The sequence below is a fragment of the Aethalodelphis obliquidens genome, unplaced genomic scaffold (assembly GCF_003676395.1).
Source record: "Aethalodelphis obliquidens isolate GAN/ISIS:26980383/991018 unplaced genomic scaffold, ASM367639v1 scaffold7, whole genome shotgun sequence".
In the NCBI taxonomy this organism is placed as follows: Eukaryota; Metazoa; Chordata; class Mammalia; order Artiodactyla; family Delphinidae; genus Aethalodelphis; species Aethalodelphis obliquidens.
Window position 1 is genome coordinate 20,593,642 of NW_020837951.1, and position 18,506 is coordinate 20,612,147.

The following is an 18,506-nucleotide window of genomic DNA, read 5'->3' on the forward strand; positions in this document are numbered from 1 at the left end:
TACCACCACTTCACCCACAAGACACAGAATATTTCCATCATGTGCAATCTTTATAACCAACCAACCTAAAAATCTGAACTCATGTCTTTCTGGAAAGCAATTCCTTGGACATTATATGGAGCTTTGTGTCTCACTGATTTGACGTATTGTGCCTTGACGTATTGTGCCTATCCATAAAGTTGTCCACTTGCACGGCATGGCCCTTCTGCAGTCTCTGAATAATATAGAACGATATACGTGGATGATGTGGGATGGGCTGCCAGGCAAGAGCCCTGGCAACGCGAACTATGAGAGTCAACGTCCTTTACATGGAAAATAGGCTTTTTCTCCAAGGGAACCTGTCCCTTAAAGAGAAAGGAGAAGAATGAGGACCCAATAATGGATGGAGCAAAGGAGGTTCTTGAGACCCAGGAGGGCTCTAGGGGAGATAAGGAAGGTTCCAGATTCTTCTTTGTGAAGATTAGATTTGGGAGATGGCACTAAGCTTTGCACATGCAATTATTCAATCTGTAATGCTGTCATAGTTAATTCTTGTTCATCCTTCAAATGTCAGCTGAAATGTCCTTTCTTCCTGGTAATTTACATAAATCTAAGTCTATAATCCATACTCTCATGGCACCATGTATCTTTTTTGAAGCACTTATCATAGTCCTAATTTTGTGTGTGCTCATTTGAATAATACTCGTTTCCTCCCCTGCATCCTAAGCTCCCTGAATGGGACCCACGTTTCAAGATTTTTCCCATTATTGTATCCACAATACCTGGCCTAGTACCTGGCACATTATAGATGTTCAATAGATATCTACAGGTGGAAAATGAATTATTGAATCCATGCATGAGAAAACATTGATAGGTGGGATCACACAGTTCTCTTAACTTTTCTGGACAAGTGTCACACAAGGTCCGTTGGTAGGACATTTCCTAGAGACTATTGTAAGAAAGTCTTTATAGTCAAGAGCCAGACTACAGGCTAATGGAGGGAACAGAGTTTCTAAATCAGGTACCTAAAATTGTGCAGATGGTAGAATCTCATGAGACCAGAAGAGGTAGTAGAGATCATGGAAAGCAGAGACAATTTCCTGGGCTTTCTTTGATATGACAATTGTTTTACTCAGTTGAAAATGTCTGCACATACACAAAAACTCACATGTAAGTGTACAACCCACACACTGATCCTTACCGTCTTGACAAAATGGATTCAAGTGTTAGATTCACTCTTTGGGGACTTCTGTGGCGGTCCAGTGGTTAAGACTCCACGCTTCCACTGCAGGAGACGCAGCTTCCATCCCTGGTCAGGGAACTAAGATCTAGCATGCAGCGCAGTGTGGCCAAAAGGAAAAGAAAAAGAAGATTCACTCTTTCACTATTTATCCTGAGCCTGGAAACTGACGGGCTCTGCCATGCCAAGAAATGATGGAACTCCTCTGGTAGATTGAAAGTTCCTCGTCACCATTCCATGACCTATTTTCACCAACCTTGTTCATCTTCTTCATTTCTCTCCCCTCTTCCTTGCTTCCCTTCCTCCTCTTCAGTGCAGGGAGTATCCATACCCTGCCTTTCCTATGCTTTTCCACCCACTTCTGTCTCTGAATACCGCCCCCTAAGGGCCATGTGAGGATGATTAGTTAATTACTAGAATCAAGGGCTTGGAGAGCTGTTACAATAGAGACAGCATTTTGTTTATAGATAGGTTGGAACTTGTTTGGATTGGTGAGGAAACACTGATATTGTTAAAGCAAAGTCTGGAGAAACTGGACTGCCTCTCTTCTCTCACAACTAGCTGGGATCAGATAGAAAGTAGAATTTTTGGGTTTTTGTTTTCGCGGTACACGGGCCTCTCACTGTTGTGGCCTCTCCCGTTGCGGAGCGCAGGCTCCGGACACGCAGGCTCAGCGACCATGGCTCACAGACCCAGCCACTCCGCGGCATGTGGGATCTTCCCGGACCGGGGCACGAACCCGTGTCCCCTGCAGCGGCAGGCGGACTCTCAACCACTGCACCACCAGGGAAGCTCCTATTTTTTTTTAATGTAAGTAATGGACCTCTTTGGACTGTACTGTAAGGACAAAGTCAGGACTTTATCTGAGGAGGATGGGCGTCAACTGCTCACACCCAGAAGGTGAGGCTCAAAGATGCTCTGTCACGGACACAGGGGAGGTGCTGTGTCTCCAGTAGATGAAGAGGAATCTCAATCACAATTATCCTTCAATTTTCGCTGAGTCCTTAGTTTTCTATTGCTGCAGAGCAAATTATCACTAATTACTGGATTAAAACAACACAGATTTATTATATCAGTGTTTCAGGACATCAGAAGTCTGGGCATTGTATGGCTGGGCTCTGTTCAAGGGCACACAAAGTTGAAATCAAGGTGTTGGGTGATTGTGTCCTCATCTCGGGCTCCACTACAGAAAGATATCCTTCCAAACTCCCTCAGGTTTTTGTCAGAAACATTTGCTCTGCAGTCGGGGAACTGAGGTCCATGTTGTCTTGCCAGTGGTAGACCAAAAAGCACTCTCAGTCCTCAGCCGCTGCTCTCAGGTCCGTGCCATGTGTTCCTCCCACAGGCCTTCTCACATTTGGAATTTTGGAATTTCTGACTTCTGGAAGGGTCTAGCCACTTTTAAGGGCTCACCGAATTAAATCAGCCCCACCAAGATTATCTCCATTTTTATCAACTCAGAGTCAACTGATTTGGGATCTAATCATGGAAGTAATATTCCACCAAACCACAGGTTCCTCTTGCATTGAAAGTTAGGAGATCTCACAAAGGTATTACGCTAGGGAGCAGAGTTAATGGGGGCCATATTAGGATTCTATGCATCATAATATTTACAACATACTTTGCTAAGCCCTAGAGTTGATGTCAGAAGACTAGGAAAGCATTGCTGGGCCCGGGGACACCCCCCCCCCCTTTTCCTCAAAGGAAAGTGACCTTGCTTGAAATAATCCTTTGTTTTGTTTTTGACTCCCCTGTCCCAGCCCCTTTCTGCCTTTAAAAGCTCCCCATTTTGTACAACTCCTCAGATGGCCTTTCTGTTTGCTAAATAGGATGCTGCCCCATTGATGAATCGTTTAATAAAGCCAATTAGATCTTCTAATTTACTCCGTTGTATTTTGGGTTTTTTTTAGCACATATAAGTTGAAGGTGCAAAACAGGGTATGTTTGGCTCTGGAAAAAAAGAACAATATATTTGTGATAACTTTACCAGCCCTCTGCCTCATTGTAAATTCCACAAGGGTGAACAAAGGCTGTGTCTGAATCTCCAGTTTTCTCATTACCTAGCAAACCCAAGCAACCTAGTCTGCATATAGTATAAAAGCTCAACAAATAACTGTTAAATGAACGAAGTTTGTACATGAACTGGCCCATTGAGAAACTATTTCTACTCCAATTGCTTGATTATTCGGGCTTGATTATTTGGCTGAAACATCACCATCAAACTGGTTCTCACTGAGGATTGATGTGTTCACTTAATCTGATGCTTCATGTTTTCTCATTGTTCTCATACCATAAATGAAAAGACATATATTTCAAAGATTAGCGTTCTCTCTCTATAAAATAATGGCATCTGCCCTACTGGGCTTTTTCCCTCCAATTTCTCTCATTATCCCAGCTTTCTGGAGTCTGCGGTAGGCAGTGCGATTCCCGGTTTCCCCGCAGCTGGCTGCACTGACTGGGAAAAGCAACTCCAAATTCTGTCCTCAAGTGTTGAAACCTTTGAGCGCCGGGGGTGGGTTGTCAGGCACAGTGAAGCACTCTGCAGGGAGCAGTCTGCGAGCCAGGTTTTGCCCGCTTGCACCTCACCACTGCGAGACCATCTCAGCTAGCCGGGCCACCCACCTCTGAGCCCGCCGAGAGCGCCAGGTCCCCACTGTACGGCGGCGACTCGGTCAAGATGGCCGCGCCCGGGCGGATACCCAGGGGCGGCGCCATCGCAGCTGCCGAACTGGCAGAGGCCGCGCTCTGGGGGGCCGCCATGTCGGCCTCCGCCTGCCCCCTGATCCTGACAAAGCCAGACACCGCGGACCGGAGGAGGAGTGTAGGGACGGCGGGACAGGCCGGGTGTACCCCGGAGATGGCTGTGTCGGAGCCCGGAGGCAGCGCCGCGGTGAGCGCGATGATGGGGAGGGGTGGTCTGGTGGTCAGCTGCGGTCGAATCGGGCGTCAGTGACTGGAGGGTTACTGTAGTCTGTGAAGATAGGTGATTCGGGAGTTGGAGTCGGTACTGGAGGGCCTCTTGCAGGGGTGGGGGGATGGTGTTAGCACACTCAGGGATCGATGGAGTAGTGCTTGGGAGGTGTCTGTGGAGTCCGTGACTGCTGCAGTTTGAGGAAATCAGTGTTTGAGGAATATACGGTGACAGTGGTTGGAGGGGAGGGGTCTGTGGCGGTTCCTGGAAAGTCAGAGTTTGGGAGGCCATGGGGATCAGAAATGGGGGCTTTGGGGTGTATCAAAGATTGGGGAGTCTGTGGGGGTCGCAACTGGGAACGTCTAGGGGAGCCAGCGATTACGGTGCCTTTGGTAGTTAGACTGGATTGTCCCGGGCTGCGTGCAGAGGTGCAGGGAGGTCAGTTAGTAGCTTATTGCAGTAGTTAAAGCGAAGAGATGATGATGATGGTTTACAATAGGCCAGGATGTTGAAAGGCTATTCTGCATCGATATAGAGATAGTGCAGGGCTGTGGTGAAAAGGGATCTGGTGTTAAAGTTGTCAGTGAATGAGGGAGGATGACTGTGCAGAAAAGTTGACATGAAAGACCTGAAACAGCTGTCCTTAGAAAGGTCTGATTGCAAGGTTAACCTTTGGCCAACATCCGAGAACTTAGATTTCAGGAGAGTTCCCGCTATTCCCGGGAATTTTAAAAGTGGCTCACTGTGCCTAAACTATGTAAACAATGTGGTTTATGCTGAATGTCTGATTTCCTTCTGGGAATCTGGGACTTTTGCATATGCTAGGCAGAGAGTGCCTATTTGACCAACCCCTAAAAATGTTGTTTACCAAGCATTGGTAAACAACATTTTTTTAAATTGAAGTATAGTTGATTTACGATGTTGTGTTAGTTTCTGGTGTACAGCAAAGTGAAAAATATATATATATATACATATATTCTTTTTCATATTCTTTTCCATTATGGTTTATTACAAGACATTGAATATAATTCGCTGTGCTATACAGTAGGACCTTGTTGTTTATCTATTTTATATATAGTAGTTTGTATCTGCGAATCCCAAACTCCTAATTTATCCCTCCCTCACCCCCTTTCCCCTTTGGTAATCTAAGTTTGTTTTCAATGTCTGTGAGTCTGTTTCTGTTTTGTAAATAAGTTCATTTGTGTCATATTTTAGATTCCACATATAAGTGATATCATATGGTGTTTGTCTGACTTACTTCACTTAGTATGATAATCTCTAGGTCCATCCATGTTGCTGCAAATGGCATTATTTCATTCTTTTATATGGTTGAGTGGTATTCCATTGTATGTGTGTGTGTATATATATATATATACACTACATCTTCTTTATGCATTCATCTGTCAACACACATTTAGGCTGTTTCCATGTCTTGGCCATTGTAAATAGTGCTGCAGTGAACATAGGGGTGCATGTATCTTTTCGAATTAGAGTTTTCATCTTTTTTGAATATATGCCCAAGAGTAGTGGGATTGCTGGATCCTATGACAACTCTATTTTTAGTTTCTTAAGGAACCTCCATACTGTTCTCCATAGTGGCTGCACCAATTTACATTCCTACCAATAGTGTAGGAGGGTTCCCTTTTCTCCACACTCTCTCCAGAATTTATTATTTGTAGACTTTTTAATGATGGTCGTCTGACCAGTATGAGGTAATACCTCATTGTAGTTTTGATTTGCATTTCTCTAATAATTAGCAACGTTGAACATTTTTTCATCTGCCTATTGGCCATCTTTATGTCTTCTTTGGAGAAATGTCCATTTAGGTCTTCTGCCTATTTTTTTTTTTTTTTTTGCGGTGCGCGGGCCTCTCACCGCTGTGGCCTCTCCCGCCGCGGAGCACAGGCTCCGGACGCGCAGGCCCAGCGGCCATGGCTCACGGGCCCAGCCGCTCCGCGGCACGTGGGATCCTCCCGGACCAGGGCACGAACCCGAGTCCCCTGCATCGGCAGGTGGACTCTCAACCACTGCGCCACCAGGGAAGCCCTGCCTATTTTTTTATTGGGTTTTTTTTTTTTTTTTTTGAGTTCTATGAGCTGTTTGTATATTTTAGAAATTAAGCCCTTGTTAGTAGCATCGTTTGGTAAACAACATTTCACATGTGTTAGCACAACTCATTTCTGAAAGAATTAAGTATGTACTGTGTGACTCTACTGGGAGAGGACTCTTGGAAACTTGTTCCTGGCTTCCTCTGGACTTCACCTCATGCAGCTTTTTCCAGCTGATTTTGCACTGAATTCTTTTGCTGTGCTAAATCATAGCTATGAGTACAGCTATATGCTGAACCCTGTGAGTCCTTCTAGTGAATCATCGAACCAGACTATTAATGGGTTAAAGTCTGGTGATACTCTAAACGAGTTAGGGATTTTGAAGGATGAGTGAAAAACTGTTGAAAGTATAATTTACTTCATTTTCAGGCCCTGAGGTACATGGGTTGGGGTGGAGGTGGGCAAACAACCTCCACGGGGATCACTGTAAGGGAACAGAGTCCTCAGGAGACAGGTAGGTTTTGGTTAAAGCAAGCAGGCAAAGGGAATGGCTAAAGAGGGTGAGCGTGTAGTGAAGTTTACTGGCAGTGATTAGAGTTTCTGTAAAAGGCACTGTTTGAGAGTTCTGTTGGCGTCAGTGACTGGAGATTGATAGGATTTGGGGTGATATCAGAGATGGAGATTGATATGTTCCACTGGTATCAATAGTTGAGGAACCTGTGGGAATATGTAATCAGAGTGTTTGTGCGGCAAGTGACTGGGGAGATCTGTTGCTGTTAGTGATTGGGAGTTTGTTGGGATCAGTAATTTTGGAATTATAGGCTTAGTGATTAGGAAGGGCCATGCTGGCTCAGTGATTGGGAGGCCAGTGACAATTAATGACGGGAGTTATAGGAATCAGTGACGACGTTTGTGAGGTCAGAGATTGGTGACACATGCAGCTAATTTATTGGCTTATGGCGGTCAGGGGTGATCTTTAAATGTTAAACAGACATGTTTGAATGTATACTTATCAGTTTCAGAATTCTCCAGTAGCTGCCTAATAAGAGGAGAAGTTTAACATGCTTTAATTTCTCCCCTGTCCCCAACCAGTTATATGCCTGCTTATTTTTCTTACATCATGCCTCTTGATTTTAAGGTTACTTTTATAACAATTGCACAAGATCGTTATCAAGTTACTTGGATGTAACTAGACATTTTACTGGTTTTATTATTCGTAGTTCTCTCTTGTATATGCTCAAGTCTTTCCCAATCTTGAAATCTTTATTCTGATCCAATTTTCCTTCTTTTAAAAATCATTCCTCCTCTTCTTCTCCTCCTGTCTCTCCTCTTCCTACCACATTCCCAGTTTCTCCCTCCCTCCTTCTCTTTATTTCTAAAGTACATAGGTAATATACTTTCTGCATCCTTACATGCCTAAAATACCTTACTTTTGCTTCCAAACATAAATGATTTTTTGACTGGTCATAAAAACCAAGGGTCTCGATTCTTCTACCTCAGAACTCTATAAACACTCCTCCGTAGTCTTTAGTTACAGAAGAAAAGATGAAGACTGATTCTGGTTTGTTTGTTTGTTGTAATTGTCTTTCTCTCTGATAATCATAGGATTTTTTTTCAAAGTACCGTAGACTAAGTGGCTTATAAACAACAGAAATTTGCTTCTGACAGTTCTGGAGGCTAGAAGTCCGACATCGGGTCGGGATCTGGCGACAGCCCTCTTCCAGGTTTCAGACTTCTTGTTGGATCCTTACTTGGCAGAAAGAGCAGAGACAGGAAGCAAGCTCTCTCATGACTCTTATAAGGGCACTGATCCCATTCATGAAGTCTCCCCTCTTATGATCTCATTGAATCCTAATTATCTCCCAAAGGCCCTATCTCCTAATATCATCACATTGGAGGGCAAGGTTTCAACAATGAATTGGGGGGACACAAACATTGAGTCCATTATAGGGACATTTCTTAATATGATTTTTGTCTCTCAAAAACAAAAATGCAAAATTGGGTAAAAAAATAAGCCCCGTGTATAACATTATGATCATCAGTGAATGGTCAAGGTAAGAGAAAGTCATTATTATCTTGTCTGCATCTTTCACTGATGTGGATAACATTGGACTGAACTAGGAATGTGCTATTACAGGGATCGGTAACATTCAAAGATGTGACTATGGCCTTTACCAAGAAGGAATGGGAGCAACTAGATCCTGCTCAAAAGAGCCTGTACAAGGATGTGATGCTGGAGAATTACAGCAACCTAGCCTCAATGGGTAAGGACAAAGTAATTCAAAGTGTGCCTACTGTGATGCCTTCTCTCTGAAGCCCTTGGATAAGTTTATCCTTAATTTTTATGAATCAAAGAGTTTTAATCCCTTTTGGGTACTAGCCAGAATACTTGTGCTCCTCTGCCTTGAAAATGGAGGATCTACTCAGATGGGGTACATGGACATCTGCACTGTGAAATTTCAGAAGCCGTGTGTTCTTTTATCCTTTAAAAGCTCTGAAGCTTAAATGGTGGGGCTTGATTTCTGGAATGTTTGTTGTTCTAACACTCAATTTCTATCTTTTCTCATGAATAGGATATCAAGCTCTCAAACCAGACATGATATCCAAGTTGGGAAAAGGAGAAGAGCCATGGCTGGGGAAGGGGAAAAGACCCAGACAAGGTGGTCTGAGTGAAATAGCAAGACCCAAGGGAATAGGAGCCAATGGAAGTAAGTTCCTAGTTTCTTGGTGGTAACTTTGGAATTCTTTTTTTTTCACATTTTTATTATTTATTAATTTAAAAATATATTTTTTTATTTTTATTGAAGTATAGTTGATATACAATATTGTGTTAGTTTGAGGCGTACAGCAAAGTGATTCAGTTATACATACATATATTTTTTAAGATTCTTTTCCCTTATAGGCTATTGCAAAACATTGAGTATATTTCCCTGTGCTATACAATAGGTCCTTGTTGGTTTTCTGTTTTATATACAGTAGTGTGTATATGTTAATCCCAAATTCCTAAATTATCCCTTCCTCCCATCTTTCCCCTTTGGTAACCATAAGTTTGTTTTCTATGTCTGTAGGTCTGCTTCTGTTTTGTACAGTTCATTTGTATCATTTTTTTTTTAGATTCCACATATAAGCGATATCGTATGATATTTGTCTTTCTCTGTCTGGTTTACTTCACTTAGTGTGATAATCTCTAGGTCCATCCATGTTGCTGCAAATGGCATTATTTCATTCTTTTTTATGGCTGAGTAATATTCCATTGTATAAATATATCACATCTTCTTTATCCATTTATCTGTTGATGGACATTTAGGTTGCTTCCATGTCTTGGCTATTGTAAATAGTGCTGCAATGAACATTGGGGTGCATATATTTTCAAATTATGGTTTTCTCTAGATATATGCCCAGGAGTGGGATTGCAGGATCATGTGGTAGCTCTATTCTTAGTTTTTTAAGAAACCTCCATACTGTCTTCCATAGTGGCTGTACCAATTTACATTCCCACTAACAGTATTGGAGGGTTCCTTTTTCTCCACATCGTCTCCAGCATTTATTATTTGTAGACTTTTTGATGGCCATTCTGACTGGTGTGAGGTGATACCTCATTGTGGTTTTGATTTGAATTTCTCTAATAATTAGTGGTGTTGAGCATCTTTTCATGTGCCTGTTGGCCATCTGTATGTATTCTTTGGAGAAATGTCTGTTTAGATCTTTGGCCCATTTTTTGATTGGGTTGTTTTTTGCTTTTTTTTTTTTGATATTGAGCTGTATGAGCTATTTTTGTATTTTGGAGATTAATCCCTTGTTGGTTGCATAGTTTGCAAATATTTTCTCCCATTCTGTAGATTGTCTTTTCATTTTGTTTATGGTTTCCTGTGCTGTGCAAAAGCTTTTAAGTTTAATTTGGTCCCATTTGTTTATTTTTGCTTTTATTTCTATTACTCTAGGAGAAGGTCCCAAAAGATATTGCTGCAGTTTATGTCAAAGATTGTTCTGCCTGTGTTTTCCTCTAGGAGTTTTATAGTATCTGATCTTATATTTAGGTCTTTAATCCATTTTGAGTTTATTTTTGTGTATGGTGTTAGAGAATGTTCTAATTTCATTCTTTTACATGTAGCTGTCTAGTTTTCCCAGTACCACTTATTGAAGAGAACTGTCTTTTCTCCATTGTATATTCTTGCCTCCTTTGTCATAGATTAATTGACCATAGGTGCATGGGTTTGGAATTCTTCGAATAATTTATTCTTAAATTTGTCTTATAGATCCTAGGAAGTAGCAGTAGAAAAATATCAAAATCTCCTGGGGGAAAAAGAGTTCAAACTACAAAGATTCTCCAACCTTGGAAATTCTAATATCTCTTCCTTCTGTGAACCTGTCCACATGAGAGGTTCTCATAGGAGATTCACTGTAGTTGGGCGCCAGTGTGACTTATGGGGATTTGCTTATACCATTTGTATCAGTCAGCTTAGTCTAAGTTACGTCCCATTAAAGAAAGACCCCAAAATCTTAGTGGCCTACAAAAAGAAAGATTTGGGGCTTCCCTGGTGGCACAGTGGTTGGGGGTCCACCTGCTGATGCAGGGGACACGGGTTCGTGCCCCGGTCTGGGAGGATCCCACATGCCGCGGAGCGGCTGGGCCCGTCAGCCATGGCCGCTGAGCCTGCGCGTCCGGAGCCTGTGCTCCACGGCGGAAGAGGCCACAGCGGTGAGAGGCCCGTGTGCCGCAAAACAAACAAACAACAACAAAAAAAACAAAAAAAAAAGATTTGTTTCTTGCTCAAGCTGCAGCCCTTTTCCACATTGTCTTGTGACCTACACTGAAAGAGCAGTCCCTATTTGGCCAATTCTGGTCTCATTACAGAGGCAATGAAGAGGGAGTGGAACCATATGATGACTTAAAATCACTGATTGGATGTGGTAGATATCTCTTTCTGCTTACATTTTATTGGTTCATTAGTCAGAGCAGATCACCTGGTCACTCCCGAGTTCAACTGGGTAGGAACTATACTTCTTTCACAGGGAGGATTCAAATGGCCATACAGTGGGGCTGGGAGGTGTAATCCACAGGGAACAATAATACAGTCTGCCATACCACTCGGGTTGTGGTAGGAAAAAAGGTGAAAAACAGGGCTCTAAACCTTGGATACCAGACCATCAAATGCCTAACTGACCCTTCCATATAGCCATCTTTCCTCATCCATCCTCTCTGTTGCTCAGTTTTGAGAAAGAGCAGTGAACCCTTTTAGCTGTTTTCTTAAGTAATCCCATTCCTGCTTACCTCTCTAAAGCAATGCTTTTTAAAATTATCCTCCCTTTTCCTAATATCCTCAGCTTTTCTCCCTTCATCCACCCACACTCTTAGACCCCATAGTATCAAATTTCTCTCCTTAGAGATTCAGGCATTCTTAAATCTGTCCTCTATCCAGATCTCTTGGTGTAATCCTCCTGCCCCTCATTACTTTCCATTTCCCCCCTTTCACTGTGAAATGCTCTAGATTTGTGGTCTACACCACCAGCATTATTTCCATTTTCTCCCTAAGCCTTGCAGTCAAATTCCATAGGATCCATGCCTCTAGCAATTTCTGACTTTAAAGTCAGCAGTGGTAACCTTCCAGTGCATATTTTAATAGTTTTGATCAGCCTGAAATTCTTGCCCACCTAGCTTGAATTATACCACTTGAATCTATTTTATCGTTTAAGTGTTCCTTTACCAGTTTTTTCACCAGATTCTCTTCTTTCTCACTTTGAAGTGTCCCTAAGGTTTTGTCTTCTACTATCTATTCTTTTTTTAAATTCTGTTTTCCTCAAAGGAATAATCTATTGTGTAAATACAAGCTATTTATTCTATACTGGTAACTTCCAAGATAAATTTATCTTGTCCAGATAAATCTTCAATTCCTTTGTCTTATATTTTACCTCCTTACAGGATAGCTTATTCTCAGATGGTCAGAAATTGAAAGCTTTATCTTTCTTTCTAAATTAGAGCTTCCTTCCACCTTCCTTGTTTTTATCAGGGTCAGATTTTAGGCCTGTCTGCCATGGAGTTCCCATGAATCCTTGCTCTCTGCATTCCCTCTTACTATTCTTTCCTCAGTTCCTGATTCTTTTTCCCCCTTCAGTTCTGACTGACATCACCCAAATTATATTCATATTGTCCCATACCTAAATTGCTCCAATTCTTAGGTAGCTTATTAAGTCCCCCCCCTTAAAAAATTCATCTTAGATGTTGCTACCAAACATTAAAATATTCAGTTATTACATATCACTTCAGTCCCCAAATTAGCAGAATGTCCACAATATCTTTTTAAGTTTCTTCTAACATTGAATTTTTCAAGACTCCATGAATTTCCCAAGACCAGAGGGACCAGTCCTTCAAATGACAAATGAAGAGACTTCATAGAGTTTTCTTTGTTTGTTTGTTTTTGTTTATTTTATTCTATTTATTTATTTTTGGCTGCGTTGTGTCTTCGTTGCTGTGCGCAGGCTTTCTCTAGTTGCGGTGAGCAGGGGCTACTCTTCATTGCTGTGTGCAGGTTTCTCATCGCAGTGGCTTCTCTTGTTGCAGAGCACAGGCTCTAGGCTCCCGGGCTTCAGTAGTTGTGGCATGATGGCTCAGTAGTTGTGGCTCACGGGCTCTAGAGCGCAGACTCAGTAGTTGCGGTGCACGGGCTTAGTTGTTCCACGGCATGTGGGATCTTCCTGGACCAGGGCTCAAACCCGTGTCCCCTGCATTGGCAGGCGGATTCTCAACCACTGAGCCACCAGAGAAGTCCTTCATAGAATTTTTGATCCATGCATTAGTGGCTCCAGTTTTAGCTGTCTTCACTTTTCTCGCTGATACTTGGTGTTACAACTAAAAAATAATCCTGAGTCATTTAATACATACATTTTTGTCATTGCTACAGTGACTCTATTCTTGGCTCAGGTTCTTCTATCATCCTTGAAGTTTCTTCAAGGAAGGACTATTCTGTTACCTCCAATGATTTGCTGGGTCTAATGAGCTCCATGCTTCAGTTTCTGAAGTTACAGTCATTTTAGCTTAAAATTCATGTCTTAGTTACTGTCTCAGATTCAGGACAAGCTTATAGCCTTAATTACATGCTCTGCCAGACCCAGCTCTCCCCTAGTATTACCCTATTATTATACCAGTTCACTAGTTCAGAGCCTCCTCCCCTCCCTCATGGTGAATTTCTCTTGTGGTGCTTTATATCTTTTCCAGCTGGCCAATGTCAGTTGGGACCAGCCCAAATCATCATAATAAGAGATTCTTATAATGTTACACCTCAAGGGGAAAGGTTTGAGTTTTGATCCCTTTCTTCCCAGAAGGAGATTTGCCTCCATCCTCCCCAGCATCCTTGGACATTGGAAGATGCAGCCCTGTCATGCTACATAAAAGCTCTTGTTGGGCTTCCCTGGTGGTGCAGTGGTTGAGAGTCCGCCTGCCGATGCAGGGGATGCGGGTTCGTGCCCCGGTCCGGGAAGATCCCACATGCCGTGGAGCGGCTGGGCCCGTGAACCATGGCCGCTGAGCCTGTGCGTCCGGAGCCTGTGCTCCGCAACGGGAGAGGCCACAACAGTGAGAGGCCCGTGTACCGCCAAAAAAACAAAAAAAAGTTCTTGTTATACTCTTTCTCTCAGGATGCTTGCATCGCTTAAAATTTCCTAAATGAAAAAGCAGCTGGCAACTCCAATTCTTCCTACTATAACACTACTTTATGTATACTTATAAAAATTGATCTACTCCATGGGAACTAATCTCTTACAAGTTCTCCATAAAAGTAATAGTATTTCCTGGCTGTATATTCAAACACCATAACTCTTTTCTGTTTGAACTCAGTTTTCACTTTATCCATGTAATGTTCTTTTACTAGTAAAACAACTATTCACTTTTTATCTCTTTCTTTCTGAGGTCATGGGGACTCTTATATCTGCTTCTCTCTTTGAGTCTCTTTGATTCCTATCCTGAAGCTTTTTCTGTTTTTCCATGTCCATAGCTGAAAAAGGCCACCCCCAAAATGGTAGTCCTAGCTTCTAAATTGTTTGGTTTTTACATATGTAACATCCATATCTAGCTAACAGAAGTCTTCAAGTTTCAATTCTAAGTTCTTAGGAGAATTGTTGAATAGCTGGAGCCTGGTGTTTACCACTGTCTGATCAATTGTTTTCAAGGAGAAGTTAGATCATATACTACAAACATGGCTGCCTACATCTGTCAGTGTGGGTGGTGGTCTCAGAGAAGGGAAGCATAGATTGAGAAGATATCTCAAAATGTATAATTGTATAATGTATGGAGGAAAGAATGTGAGCAATCACTTAGAGTTAGGAATTAGCTTAAAATTTGTAATTGGCAATTAGAGTGACCTGACAGGAAGGTGTGCTCCATAGCAAACTATTGGAAAACAAGTGTGTGTGTACACTGTAAATCCAAATGGTGTAAAGTTTATTTGCCAATATCAAACTTTATAATATGGTAAAAACATCAGGTAACTCATAGAAACTGTGGGATGTTTCTTACTACAGGAATTGCATTATTATATTAATCATGGGTGGTAGCAGTGGAACATCCTTTCCTGCTTAATCCCTCAGTCATCTATATGCTGTTCAGTACTCTTTGATGGACTTACCTTATTTTCTCTTATTTTGGCTCTTTGGGGAGCAATAACAAAATTTTACTTGAGCTATCCTAAGTAAATGGAGGAATTTATTATAAGGCTTCTTGTAACCTAAGGGGTGATACTTCAGCTGGGGACTAGAACCAGTACTGGGAAGCCATTAGGAACTGGGATTATGCAAATGGTCTCTTTGAGGACACATGATCTTACATCTCTGCTTTTCTGTGGATGTATGCTTTATTCTTTGTACTGATGAACTTTCTGTTTACATAGGGAAAATGTGGCTTTGTAGTGCTTGTCTTATATCATTTTTAAATTTAGCACCCAGTGGAGACTAAATAGGGTCTAAGTTTTTAGAAGACATACTCTTATTGGACATCTTGGCTTGAGCCAGCTGTCTCCAACCGTGACTATGGAGAGTTGGATGAATATAGATGGGCTGTAAGAACCAAATACTATTGGTGGATTGGCAGTTATTAAATCTGGGCAGCTTGGGCTGAGGAGAGAATTCAAAAAGTGTCAACAACAATTACAAGCTTTTATCTTCATCTGTTTTTTATTCACTGCTCCTTGTGTTTATTTCATCTTTTATCCCAGGTTGCAAGGTCATATTTATAAACAGCCAAAGCCTTTTCTAATCACTATTGTCAATTTTCTTTTCCTGTTTTTACTACAGCACTTTGCCTCTCCAGTCCAAAAAGACAGGGACATTTGCACTTGATATTTCATTCACTTTAGGATACTAGGCTTGAATAAAGATTCAGCCCCACAACAAGGCATTTCTTTATAAGTTGTATTCCAAAATATGAGAGTGCAAAGATTCACAAGAATGTCTCATTGAATTCCACTTTAGAAGAAGTCCAGCAAGATGATGACCAGCTAGAGAACCACCAGGAATCTCAAAACAAACTCCTTGGGGAAGTTGCTTTCAAGAAAACAACTCTGACTAAGAAAAAGGGCTATGAATGTAGTTCATTGGGGAAAAAAAATGTGAGTACAAAATATGTTCCTTCAAAAAAAAAGCTTCTTAAATTTGATTCACATGGAAAGAATTTAGACTTACCTGGTCATGTAAGAAATTATGTAGAAAAGAAACCCAATGTAGCTAAAGAGCATACGAAATCATTCAGCCATAGCTTATCTGATACAAAGAAAGACAAAAATCAAACTGGAAAAAAATGTGAGAAATTACCCAACCATAGCTCATCTAATAGGCCTGACAAAACTCAAACTGGCAAGAAACATACTGAACGGGACAAAATTCAAACTGGAGAAAAACATAAGGAATCATCCAGCCATAGCTCATCTCCTACTAAGTGTGACAAAACTCAGAATAAAGTGAAACCATATGAATGTAATGAATGTGGGAAGGTTCTCAGCCACAAACAAGGACTCGTTGACCATCAGAGAATTCATACAGGTGAGAAACCATATGAATGTAATGAATGTGGGATAGCCTTTAGCCAAAAATCACACCTTGTTGTACACCAGAGAACTCACACTGGAGAAAAACCATATGAGTGTATTCAGTGTGGCAAAGCCCATGGTCATAAACATGCCCTCACTGACCATCTGAGAGTTCATACTGGTGAAAAGCCCTATGAATGTACTGAATGTGGGAAAACCTTCAGACATAGCTCAAACCTTATTCAACATGTGAGATCTCACACAGGTGAGAAGCCCTATGAATGTAAGGAATGTGGAAAGTCCTTTAGGTATAACTCATCTCTTACAGAACATGTGAGAACTCATACAGGTGAAATACCATACGAATGTAATGAATGTGGAAAAGCCTTTAAGTATAGCTCATCCCTTACTAAACATATGAGAATTCATACAGGTGAGAAACCCTTTCAATGTAGTGAATGTGGGAAAGCTTTCAGCAAGAAGTCACACCTCATTATACATCAAAGAACTCATACTAAAGAGAAACCCTATAAATGTAATGAATGTGGAAAAGCCTTTGGACATAGCTCATCTCTTACTTACCATATGAGAACTCATACCGGTGAAAGTCCTTTTGAATGCAATCAATGTGGGAAGGCTTTCAAGCAAATTGAAGGTCTTACTCAACATCAGAGAGTTCACACTGGGGAGAAGCCCTATGAGTGTAATGAATGTGGGAAAGCCTTTACCCAAAAGTCACACCTCATTGTACATCAGAGAACTCATACTGGGGAGAAACCCTATGAATGTAATGAATGTGGAAAAGCGTTCAATGCAAAGTCACAACTTGTTATACATCAGAGATCCCACACTGGAGAGAAACCTTATGAATGTAATAAATGTGGAAAAGCCTTCAAACAAAATGCATCCCTTACTAAACATATGAAAACTCATTCAGAAGAGAAATCTCATGGGTGAAATTAGTGTGGGAAATCTGAACTAAAGGTTTTATTTAACCTTAGAAGTATTCTAACTTTAAAGAATGTTAGAAAGCTTTTAACAAGAAGTTACACCTCATTACACATGAGAGAATTTGAAAATGAATCACCACATGGAAGAAATGGATGGAGAGTTTAAACCTTTTATATAAAATATTGTTTTAAAAATATTTTAAATGATCTATATATTCAGATTGAATATAAAGCTTTTAAAATTGTTAATAATTGAATAATCAGAGCACTAGAGAAACAAATTACATTTTCTGACAATTCCTGAGTTGCTTGAGGGTTGTGTACTTAAACACCACATGTGAGAATTGAATTTGCGTATCTGTTTATTGCCATGTATAAATGTGTGTGACCATTGGTATGCATTTCATCTTTGATGCTATCATGCAGCTCTTTCTTAATGTCTTTGCTAGTACCTGCGTCAGCAGAACACTTTATAGAAGGGTTATTATCTATGTTAAAAAAAAAAGTTAACACAAAATTAAGAGAAAATGAAAGAAATCAGCTGGGAACACACAGGTGCTGGTAGGGAATGCTATCCAAGATATATTGTTGAGTGAAAAAAGCAGGTTGCTCAACTGTGTATATAGTTTATTCCCACTTGTGTACAAAAGGGTGTGTGTGTTTTTCTGTCTGTCTGTGTGTATGTATGTATGTATTTGTGTATATATATGTATATTTATATGTGAGTAAATTGGTTTGAAAAAATACAAAAGAAACTTAGCGGTTGCCATTGGGCACAGGACTACAGGAATGGGGTCTGGGATGGGACGGAGACCTCCTTTTTATTGTATACTCTTTACATTTTTAAATCATGTACATATATTATTTTCACAATTAAAATCCTTTTAATATGTATAAATCAGTACTAATGAAAAATTTCACTGAACCCACTCCATGATGTTATTTGACAAAGTAAGAGTTTCTATGCTTATTCATGAATGAGGATATGGTATTAAATTTGATATTGAATTCACAAAGGCTTTTCCTATCAAACATGTTCTTTCATTAAAATAATGAATTACAACTATAACTCAGCACTGTGTTTCTTTTATTCATCACATTTTTAAAGACTGAAGATGAACTGTGATTGCAGCTGAATGAAAGTGATTTTCTGCACAATCACTCCATTTTATCTCATATTCAAAGTGCTTATACACAAATACCTCAATCTGAGATTTCAAATATATTGCAGCAAATGGCACTACTTCCTGTTCTTGCCCAATAGCAGACCTTGTTAATGTATCACTGCACTCTTTCTGAGTGAATCTAGACTTGGTCTCAGAATCATTCTTAAGCATGCATTCCAGAAGATACTGTTAATCAATT

At 40.8% G+C, this 18,506-nt stretch overlaps 1 protein-coding gene across 2 annotated transcripts in view; it reads left to right on the plus strand.

Moving 5' to 3' along the window:
• Window positions 1–18,207, plus strand: part of ZFP37 (ZFP37 zinc finger protein) — a 45,617-nt gene extending 27,410 nt beyond the window's left edge. Inside the window, exons 1-4 of one of the 2 annotated variants that reach the window (XM_027105176.1) lie at window positions 3,890–4,109; window positions 8,316–8,442; window positions 8,752–8,886; window positions 15,638–18,207. In XM_027105176.1, the coding sequence (XP_026960977.1) occupies window positions 3,897–4,109; window positions 8,316–8,442; window positions 8,752–8,886; window positions 15,638–17,148 (1,986 nt within the window). In that variant the 5' untranslated portion in view covers window positions 3,890–3,896 and the 3' untranslated portion in view covers window positions 17,149–18,207. Of the gene's footprint in view, window positions 1–3,889; window positions 4,110–8,315; window positions 8,443–8,751; window positions 8,887–15,637 lie in introns of those variants that run through there. The other variant, XM_027105177.1, reaches the window with a different exon arrangement.
• The last annotated feature ends 299 nt before the right edge of the window (window positions 18,208–18,506 follow it).